Source organism: Bos indicus x Bos taurus, chromosome 4 (assembly GCF_003369695.1).
Source record: "Bos indicus x Bos taurus breed Angus x Brahman F1 hybrid chromosome 4, Bos_hybrid_MaternalHap_v2.0, whole genome shotgun sequence".
In the NCBI taxonomy this organism is placed as follows: domain Eukaryota; kingdom Metazoa; phylum Chordata; class Mammalia; order Artiodactyla; family Bovidae; genus Bos; species Bos indicus x Bos taurus.
Window position 1 is genome coordinate 33847564 of NC_040079.1, and position 11699 is coordinate 33859262.

The following is an 11699-nucleotide window of genomic DNA, read 5'->3' on the forward strand; positions in this document are numbered from 1 at the left end:
CCAGCTCATATTTAAATGATTAGTCATACTGGATGCACTTCACTTTTTTATAAAAATTGTTGGTGATGTGTGATTAAGAGCAGTGATAATCACACTTGAGATTTGTTAAAGTCTGAGTCCTGTTTTCTGCAGGACAACTAATTCAAAGCTTTAGGCTGCTTTGGGTTTCTGTCTGAAATTTCTAAAAAAAAAAAAGAATAAGTAATTTGAAGAAGGGCTTAACCAGTGTAATCGTGTTTACTTCACTGAATTGATTTTTTTGCATAAAATTTTCAGTCTCAAAACTAAGTTCATAACCAGGATTATTATTCAAATAGATGAATATTTGAGAGAAGGAGTAGAATTTTCTTTCCAGTTTACTGTACTTAGAGCAGTCCACAGATAATCTTCCTAATTTGGCAGTTCCAACGAGCAGGTGGAAAGTAGTCACCAGCCTGCAGAGGGAAGGACCTGGCACCTCAAAGAAGGTGGTGCCTGAAAGAGAGACTTCTTCCTCAAGTCTAAAGGAAGGCCAACACTGATTTAACTGTTGATTCTTTTCTAAGTTGAGGCTCTCCCCTTCACCTCCTCATCCACTTTACGAATTCCCTGGAAGCCAGCAGTTGTTAGGCTTCCCAGTTTTATCTTGTTCTCAGACCATTGAGCTTTTCTAATATTTCTTCAGCCTGTAATGAGATGCCATGTATTATTTATTTTTTAATGAGATCAGAACTTCTCATGGTGTCAAAACATGTATGTTGTCAACTTAAAATGTGTCATCAGTTTTAGATTCTAAAGGAATAATTGTTTCTAACAAAATTTATCACATGGAAAACCTCTTCTAAAACTGTTGTTGAAATCAGTCATGTGACCGGAAGCTCTGGTATTTCATCTCAGGTCAGCAAACTACGCTGAAAATACCCCTCAAATTTAGAAGTAGTTGCCATCTTTAGATTTAAATAGAAGTTATTTGTTAGCTGCTCTGTTACATTTTTTTCTGAATTAAAAACACTATTACTTTAAGATAGAATCCAGTTTTAGAGAAATCTTTGGAACCTTTGCTGTGGAAAGAAACTGAATAGTTTTGAAGTAGTATTAGACTTGGGCATTTAGGAATCTGACATTGTAAGGAGTTCAAGATGTAGAATGATTTGTATTAATAGTTCCCAATCAGCCTCTTTGGTATCACCAGTTTATAGTCACCAACATGGTTTAATCCTTTGTGAATCTTAATACTGCAGATGAAGCAGGTAATGACTACAATATTTGCCTTAATTAGTTTGACTTTTGGTGATAACTAGCTTACATTTCTTCCCATAGTTTATAGTAGGTAGATATTCCCAGAAGATTCCTTAAATCACTATGGATGTATGTACACTTGTCCCACAGTATCTGCAGGGGACTGGTTCCAGGACCCTCTACAGATAGCTCGTAATCTTCAGGTGCTCAAGGTCCATAATTGGCCCTCCATACCTGCAGTTCTGCATCCTCGGATTCAACTAAATGAGGATCACATGGTACTGTAGGATTTATTGAAAACAAATCTGTGTATAAGTGGACTCCTGAGCTCAAACCCCTGTTGTTCAAGGGTCAGCTGTGTACATATTTATATTATTTTTTTTAAATTACAGATCCTTTTGTGCAGTAAATAAAAGTTCTCTTTTTTAGAAAAGTATCTGTGCAAACAACTTTACATATACTCAGGGAGTCCATGAACCTTTCTCCTGTCTCCTAAACTTCTTACTTGAAATCATGTCATACTTTAACATGCTATGGATTTTTCATTTAGCCCCTGGAGTATCAGTTTGAAACACACACAGGGTGAATCAGAATTGGGAAATTTTAAGTTTATATGAAACTTAATTTTTATCCTGTTCATAAGATTTGTTTCTCTTTTGGTTTCTCTACATTAGAAATTATCAATTTACAAACACTTCATTTTTTGTACTGTTAAGTTCTAAGAGATTATCATGATGGTTAGTCATTAAAAAAAAAAACAAAAACACTTAACCCTTTCTGGTTTTTTTCAGATGTGGCCCCATTTATTGAGTTTCTGAAGGCCATACAAGATGGAACAATAGTCTTAATGGGAACATATGATGATGGAGCAACCAAGTATGTAAATTTCAAAATATATGCAACTTTGCAGATCTATAATTTATAATAACATAAGCAAAACATTTTCAACGAAAAAATTTATAAAACAGTCAAGTAATCCAACTTTCAGATAAACACTGTTAACTTTTAAAAATTTTACTTTCTGTGTAATTATCATTCATCTATGATTGCAAAATTAGGGTCACATTGCACATAAAGTTTGCTATATTCTTTTATGTTCTGTTTTTAACAACTGTAAATTGTTTTCTCTGACAATAATATTCTTTAGTACCATTTTCTTATGGCATTTCCCAAAGTGTGTCTGTCCTGTGAAACCCCAGTCCTTTAAAACTGTAGTGGCTCTTCTAATCTTTTATCATGTTAAGTTTCTAGGTCATTTTACCCTCCTGGTTGCATTTCTTGGGCATTCTCTAGGTGATCATTGTCCCTCTTAAAATGAAGCCCCAAGTTGGCCATAGTGTTCCCGAAGTGGTCTGGCCAGTACAGGGTACAGAGGAGGTGCTCACTCACCATGTTTGAGAAATTACGGTTAATGTTCATGAAGACTAGTGATGCATTCATGTTCTTTAGGCAGTCATGTCACAGTGTTCGTCAACTTAAAGTCTCAGATCTCTTCATTTGATCTCAGAGGTTTTTTTTTTTTTTTTTTTTAATCACTGACAAGTCAGGTCCTTCTCCCCATTCAGAACTTGGTTTTGTTTAATGTGAATGAAGACTTTATATTCATATATCCTTGTTAAATTTAATTTTGCTGTTATTGGCCCACTTGGTCTTGATGCTGACATTTGTCCTATGAGATTTCCATTGTCTAGGCTTTGTACTCTCTCCTGAGTCATTCAGATTTCTAAATCTAAGTCATCAATGATAAACATGTTTACTACAGGCAGTGTGCCACCAACTGGAGACCACTTCTGAGGGATTCATCTATTAGCCAGCTGCAGAAACTACTTTTTAGTTTCCAATGTACTCTAATAGGCATACTGTCCAGTTGCTGTTTAATTATTTAATTTTCTGAGACTGTCAGATGCCTTCTTGAAATTCATGGATAATGCTAATTATAATACCCTGGCTTACTGCCCCAAAACTGCGTATAAAGCTGAAAGTATGAGATGATGTTTACATGGCTTTATTAATCTAGCCCCCTTCCTACTACTCTTTCTCTTTTTTTTCTTATTCTTTCTTTAATACTCACAGGATCTCCTTCTTGTAATCCATTCTAAAATTTTGCTAGGAGTTAGATTTAGTTTTATTGAATTATTGTTTTTAAAAATTCCCTTGTTTTTTTTAAAAACTGAAATATTTAACTTTTAACGTCTTAACATCTTCACTTTCCATGATGCTTCTAAAATAACTGACATTACCTTGAAGATTATATTAACAAGTTCCTTTAGAAATTAAGGGTGTCACGTGTGGGCCTCGAGGCTTAAATTTAAAGTACTTACTATGAACATTCCTGAGCCACTCTTCCCTTTTTATGTTGATCAAAGAGTGTTTGCCTCCTTGGAAAAGACAGTTGTGTTTTGATCTCGATACCCTATCATTCTCCTGAAACAGTGGATCCCCTCATTATTTATACTTGGCAGCAAAATTTCTCTCTGTGGCCTTTAGTAGTTTTATGAACCTCATCTCATTTTGAGCACTCAGGTCTTCCTGGTAGTAGTATTAAAAGTGTTGTCATTAGTAACATGGTTTGCCTTGTATTTTTGCACACTCCTTTTCTTAATTTGAACCCATCATGGGATAGACATGGACTCTGGCAGTTCAAACCCAGATTGTTCCAGGGTCAGTTATATATCTCCAGAATTAATGCTGTGTATAAATGTATTAGTTACACTGCACTGCCTTTTAAAGAAATGGGATATTTTGACATCTGCTATATCAAGCACTCAAAATATTGACTGTGTTGCATGGTTTTCAACATTTCTTTGAACCATGAAATCATCTTTTATTTAGTTACATAGAAGATAGCAAAAAGGAATAATAAAATTCTACATAAGCAGATTAGAAAAGCTCAGAAATTGTTGAGGAGGTTGTCTTGTTATAAACTTGTAGTTAGCTAGACACAGGGACATATGGCATGGGTGCCCAAGCCCACCCCCAGGTTTGGTTATTCACTGGGAGGAATTCAGTACTCTGCTTATAGACCTGCTCACTCAGGGCTACGATTTGTTACAGCAAAAAGATGCAAAGCAGAATCCGCGAAGGGCAGCTAGTTCAGAGCAGAGTCTGGAGGGAACCAGGGCACCAGGCCTGAGTTTCCAAGAGTCTTCTCCCAAGCGGAGTGACACAGAACATGCTTAATTCCTCTAGCAAGAGATTGTGACAACACTGGGATGTGCTGTCCACCAGGGAAGCTTATTAGAGCTCACGGCCCAGGGTTTTTACTGGGAGCTGGTCATGAGGCACCATCTGCCTTATGCATCCCCAAATTCCAGATTCCCAGCCAGAAAGTAGGTGTTTCGTATAAACTACTTTGTTTGCACAGTTTAGACACATGAGAGCCATTCTGATCAGTTATGGGAATGGGGGAGCCTTCCCAAATCCAAGCTTCCAGAGCCAGCCAAGGACCAGTCTTGCTCTTAGGCCTTTCTAAGCCCTGCTGTAGTAATCCTTTTCTGCTTAGGACCTCAGGGTATTCTCAAGGGAAAGTAAGGAAAGATGAGCAGAATCAAAATGGAAAGCTCAGTTTCATGTTGCTGCTAGATTGGTTAGTTTATTCATGCAGATCAAAACAACAACTTCTATAATTTGGAAATGCAGAAGGAAAAATGACTGTCCTTCATTATATTTCTTAATTGTAAAGTTTTTTAGATAAGAAAAAATTGCATGTACTTCTGGCAGGGGGCCAGGCCTGCATTTGGATAACCACCTACTATGAAGGCATTTTTTGTGTATGAAGCAATCTCTTGGCATTTGTGAACCTAACATTCAGCTATTTACAAGCAGCCCTGAAGCCTGCACCCTGAGGTGCAATTTGTGATTTTTCTGAGATGTAACTGACTGAAGCCCGTAGGCCTTCCTCCAGGAGGTTGTCACTAGGCTGCCCTAGTAAGCACGACCTCTGTTCTGCACCATTTATTCTAGATAAAGCAGCAAAATTCACTACTAGTGCTGATACCAGTAAAAAGTTCTAATTAAGGGGCCAGCAGTAGAACATTTGAATAAACTAAAGAGTGGAATGTAATAGTCTGCAGATCCATGACATACTAACACTGTTCAGAAGCAAGAAAACAGTTCAGACAATACTTTCAGGGGATGTCCATCTACTACAGAAATTGCTTACCAAATAGGCAGATGAATGAAAGTGATAGCAATTCATGTAAGGACGATTACAAGAAACACAGCTACAGACCCACTTTGGGGAGAAAGCCAGACGCAAGTACGTGTAGTTGTGTGTGAAGGTGTCAGAATCTTCAGAAGCTGAGACTTCACTGGTCCTTTTGCACAGCCATTTCATTTATTTTGATTTCCCTTGGTTATAAATGCATCACTTGATATAGTTATGAATCTGAAAGACTAAGTATTCCAGGTCTGCCCCTGATTTTCTCACCGATTCTTATGACCTTTCCCAGGAGGGCAGCAGTGCCCAAGCTGTGGTTAAAACAGCTTCACTGCCCCCTGGATGTGACTAATTGTGAAGGGCTAATGACATATGTAGCTCTGTCCTGTTCATGAAGCTTTTTTTTTTTAACATAAAGTATCCTGTTTATCTTCAGGTTAGTTACATGAGAACTGCCTTGCCAGTTTCAGATACTTCACATAAAATATTTAATGCCCTAAAAATATTTGAAAAACTTGAGTCATTTTGCAAACATTTGAAGTTAACAGAAAAAGTCAGGTCTCTTATATTTGCCTGTAGAATTGAGTATAAACTCACTGTATGTCAAATAAAATTATTTTTTAAATGTTATCAATCCCAATCAGTAATCAGGACTTTCCTATTGATAAATGTGTTATTATCTCTTCAGGCAAAAATTACTGTTATGAAGTAGATATAAGTAAACCTAGTATTAGAAACATCCAGATTTCTATTAGCACTTACCTTAATTCTACTCAAATGTAATTTACAAAGAGTTTAGTGGAGATTCGAAGTGATTTTTAATTTTACAAAGATGTTGACTACTTAAGATCTTGTATTAACCTGAATAGGTATCTACTGACAAAAAATGACAGTTTCCTATTTTTATTTGATGGAATGTAAATGAAAATGAACTGTTGTTGTGAAATTAAGACACAAATAAAGGTACTTCTAAATAGCATAAGCTAGAAATTTATTTGCTAGATTTCATAACTTTCATCATTAAAGAATTCAAATAGTAGGAATGTTACTCTGATAAAATTTATTTTTTTATGTTCTCTTATTTAAGCCAGGGTTTTCTCATTTATTTCATGGTTGTATGTTAAATATTGTAAGTGTATCAGTATTCCTTAGACCACATACAGTACACTACGTTTACTGTATCATTCTTTTTCTCTTCTTCAAGACTCAATGATGAGGCCCGGCGGCTGATTGCTGAACTGGGGAGTACATCTATTACTCATCTTGGTTTCAGAGACAACTGGGTCTTCTGTGGTGGAAAAGGCATTAAGACAAAAAGCCCTTTTGAACAGGTTAGTGTCTCAGACTTCATAATTAATGGGCAACAGCAATTGTGTGAAACCATTCACTATGTATTCCTATCCCAGTTATTTGCAACTTAGATAAAGCAGACATTAAATATGTTTCCATAATATATTTCCATATTTTTTCATAGGTTCCTGGCAATCAGTTATTTGAAATAACCATGATACTATTTTAATTTTAAAATTTAAAAAAGTCAAATTCTACATGAAATTTTTTTCCTATGTGACAATGCATTGGCCTATGATTACTTGTATCATAAGACCTTTAGGAGGTTGGTTATTAAAAATTTTAGCTGAACTTTTGATATTAGAATCAATGAAGTACAGATATACTTTAGAACTTAGTAGAATGTAAACTTATATTTGACTTACAAAGGATCTTTAAAGACCATCTGTGGTGTTTTGTTCTTTCAGTTCCTCTTTGAAGGTCTGCCACTGTATGCCAGACCCCAAGCATTGCTCATTTAATATCTTGAACACTAATTTATATGTTGATAGAAGTGTTACTGAAATGAGTATACTTAATTATGTTATTGCAGATATGCAGTTTGCTAAAGTACTATACTGTGGTTGTGTTCCAACAGCACATAAAGAACAATAAGGACACAAATAAATATGAAGGATGGCCTGAAGTTGTGGAAATGGAAGGATGCATTCCCCAGAAGCAAGACTGACGTGGAGAAAACTGAAGGGAGCACACTTTCACTGTTAGTGGGAAAGCCCTACCAGAAAAACTACATGTAAATATTTTAAGAGCATGCAGCCATCTCGGTGTGTGCATGTCCATTATCTCTTTTGATATCAGGATTATTTATTGCTAACGTAAATAGCTGTCTTTGTAAATAGTCATCATAATGAGCAAATCACTGAACCATTTTCAAGCACATCTCTCTAATGGTACAATTTCAGACCATGATGCTAATGGCATCTTTTAATTCTAAAAGCATACCAATGGCTAACTGAACAGATATGAAAAATATATTGATATATACTAGTTGCTGTGAAAATCTATCATGGAACGATATGGATTTTAGGGAGCAGACTTTGTTTTCTTTTACATATATATATGTATATTGCCTTCTGATGATAGTATCTTTTAAATTAAAAAGATATTGGGCTATAATGTTACTTTACAGTCTGACTCCCCTGTTGTATTTCTTTTCTTAGTCTTTCTCTTCCCTTCCCAAGAAACCTATAAATAAAATAAGAAAACATATCAAATACATGAAAAGCACAACAGAATTCTTTGTTTAATGTACACAGTACAAAGTAAATATATAAATGTAGATGGCATTCAGGACTGTAGCTTGATGGATTTTGTGTTAGCAGTGTGAATAACTTGATTTTGCATAAGCTATTCAGAGTGAGGCAGGAGGGGGCAACTCCCCAGAGCTGAGGAATCTGGCCAGGTCCCTTCCCCAGCCTTAGTAGGTCATTCAGGACAGCATATTAGTACAGTTAGAACCTTACTGGCCTAAGTTTTCCTTATTTAATTGTTCTCAGCCTTGGCCAAGTGGTTTGGAAAGAGGCGCACTTTAATGTCACAATGATTTTAGATTGTAAACCCAAAGATTCTGTATTTACTTTCATCTGATTTCTGATAGTAATTTTTGCCTGAAAAGATAACAACATATTTATTTATCAATAAAAAAGTCTTAATGAAGTGATTGGGACTGTTAACAGTTAAGAAATACTTTTATTTGATACACAGTGACTTCATACCCAATTCTACCTAAAAATATAAGAAATCCAACTTTTTTGTTAGCTTCAGATGTTCAAAAAATGACTCAAGTTTCTTAAAATATTTTTAGGGCATTAAATATTATGTGTGAAATATCTTAAACTGGAACATAAAAAATGTAATCAACAAACTGCCACTCACAGTAAAAGGCAGCACTTCAATTTTGGATGTAAATTTTAGATGCCTTACATAAAGAAAAACTAAAAGCAGTATTTTTTATTTTGCTATAAACTGAGTTGGAAGTTATTAAATATCAATGAGTTTTGGGGTACTGTTTCTTCCCTCAAACTGAATGTAATTCATGAATCAATGCCCCTTACACATCTAAGCAATTTTTGTAAACTTTTCAGATTTTTGGTGCTGATACAGTAAATCACTTTCAGCATGTGTATTTTAACATTTCAAATACTTCCTGTGATTCTGTAAATTAAAAAAATAGCTATTTTACAGTTCCAGGGATTGTGAAATAAGTGTTGCTTTTTTTTTTAAAGTAATGAGAATAAATATTCATGATTTTGCATTTGTGATTTTTTTTTTTTTTTGTATTATCTGGCAAAGTAATATACCTACAGAACTTCACATTGAGGTTTTATTGTCCTGCTTAACATGCAAAATTTAAGTCATTCCTGTGGTTAAACACACTAATATCCTCAGGATATATCTTAATATGGATAGAATTTAAGTATCTAGATGACAAGACTTCTGTTTCAAGATAAGGACTAACATGATCACTTTAGAGGTGTGTAAAATGCCAAAAGATTGGTTATTTAATTGCTTTCATGCAGTTTGCTATCGTTTCAATTCTGTCTTGTATGGTTTATGTCAACATAACTTTGAAAGCAATAATTTTACTGTATTTTACTTTCAGATAGCTTTTAAAAATCAGCATTATAAATGCAACAATGCTCACTTAGTGTTCAGAATTTTCATTAAAATCAGAAACTTAGCATTGACACTTTGGTCTTTTAAATGGTGTTTAAGGACTTAATGGATGTGTATTTTTTATTTGTAATCATAGATACAGTCCAAGACAAGTTTATTATGATATGCCTGTTAAAATGCAGTAAAGACGGTAGGAAAAAAGTGTTATCTGGGGAACTGAAGAAAAATTGAGCCAGAATCTTTATATTCCTGACTTTGATTAAAATTTATCATTGTTCTTTCTGTGTTGTGTTCATTTGCAAATGAATTATCTGATATTTTGTAATTTTTTTTTGCCAGATGAAGCTCAATGCCTTTAGCCTGAAATGCACTTTATACTTAGTTTATACATATTATAAATAAATTGACCCCTCCAAAAAGATGATAGTTTCATTCAATTTGGTTGACACGCCCCATTTTTAAATGAAAGAATGAGAAATGTGCCGTGTTCAGTTAGGAAAGCAGTTGAAAGTAGAAATGCATTTAGAATATTTTTAAAAATGAACGTGAAAGGGGAAAAATTGCTTGTGTTGATCAGGAAAAAGATTTGCCACTCAACCTCTTCAATTGGGCCTTCTATAGCAATAAGTGCATGTAAACGAGGAGTGGATAAAGTACCAGAATTTACTTTTTCTTAAGCATTACTCAGAAGCATTCCCAGCAAGTCCCTTCCCAGGGTGACTCTTCTTTTGCATACCTGGTTTTTGATTGTTACATGCCAGTATCTAGTTAATCTCTGTTTCCCTCAAAACTCCCTTGATTTTTTTTTAAATTTACTTATTTTTAATCGAAGAATAATTGCCACTGATGAAAGAAATCAAAGATGACACAAACAGATGGAGAAACATACCATGTTCATGGATCAGAAGAATCAATATAGTGAAAATGAGTTTACTACCCAAAGCAATCTATAGATTCAATGCAATCCCTATCAAGCTACCAACAGTATCTTTCAGAGAACTAGAACAAGTAATTTCACAATTTGTATGGAAAATACAAAAAGCCTTGAATAGCCAAAGCAATCTTGAGAAAGAAGAATGGAACTGGAGGAATCAACCTGCCTGGCTTCAGGCTATACTACAAAGCAACAGTCTTCAAGACAGTGTGGTACTGGCACAAAGACAGAAATATAGATCAATGGAACAAAATAGAAAGCCCAGAGATAAATCCAAGTACCTATGGACACCTTATCTTTGACAAAGGAAGCACGAATATACAATGGAGAAAAGACAATCTGTTTAACAAGTGGTGCTGGGAAAACTGGTCAACCACTTGTAAAAGAATGAAACTAGAACACTTTCTAACACCATATACAAATATAAACTCAAAATGGATTAAAGATCTAAATGTAAGACCAGAAACTATAAAACTCCTAGAGGAAAACATAGGCAAAACACTCTCTGACATAAATCATAGCAGGATCCTCATGACCCACCTCCCAGAGTAATGGAAATAAAAGAAAAAAATAAATGGGACCTAAGTAAACTTAAAATCTTTTTCACAATGAAGGAAACTATAAGCAAGGTGAAAAGACAGCCTTCAGAATTGGAGAAAATAATAGCAAATGAAGCAACTGACAAAGAATCTCAAAAATATACAAGCAACTCCAGAAAAATAAGCGACCCAATCAAAAAATGGGCCAAAGAACTAAACAGACATTTCTCCAAAGAACACATCCAGATGGCTAACAAACACATGAAAAGATGCTCAACATCACTCATTATCAGAGAAATGCAAATCAAAATCACAATGAGGACCATCTCACACTGGTCAGAATGACTGCTATCCAAAAGTCTACAAAAAATAAATGCTGGAGAGGGTGCAGAGAAAAATGAACCATCTTACACTGTTGGTGGGAATGCAAACTAGTACAGCCACTATGGAGAACAGTGTGGAGATTCCTTTAAAAACTGGAAATAGAACTGCCATATGACCCAGCGCTCAGCCTTCTTCACAGTCCAACTCTCACATCCATACATGACCACAGGAAAAATCATAGCCTTGACTAGATGAACCTTTGTTGGCAAAGTAATGTCTCTGCTTTCCAATATGCTATCTAGGTTGGTCATAACTTTCCTTCCAAGGAGTAAGCGTCTTTTAATTTCATGGCTGCAGTCACCATCTGTAGTGATTTTGGAGCCCCCCAAAATAAAGTCTGACACTGTTTCCACTGTTTCCCCATCTATTTCCCATGAAGTGATGGGACCGGATGCCATGGTCTTCGTTTTCTGAATGTTGAGCTTTAAGTCAACTTTTTCACTCTCCGCTTTCACTTTCATCAAGAGGCTTTTTAGTTCCTCTTCACTTTCTGCCATGA

General features: G+C 35.2%; 1 protein-coding gene across 2 annotated transcripts in view; it reads left to right on the plus strand.

Moving 5' to 3' along the window:
• FAM3C (family with sequence similarity 3 member C) overlaps positions 1–9625 on the plus strand; it is a 54181-nt gene extending 44556 nt beyond the window's left edge. For both annotated transcript variants that reach the window (XM_027539146.1, XM_027539147.1), the window contains exons 8-10: positions 2010–2094; positions 6582–6708; positions 7305–9625. In XM_027539146.1, the coding sequence (XP_027394947.1) occupies positions 2010–2094; positions 6582–6708; positions 7305–7394 (302 nt within the window). In that variant the 3' untranslated portion in view covers positions 7395–9625. The remainder of the gene's footprint in view (positions 1–2009; positions 2095–6581; positions 6709–7304) is intronic.
• Positions 9626–11699: the final 2074 nt, after the last annotated feature.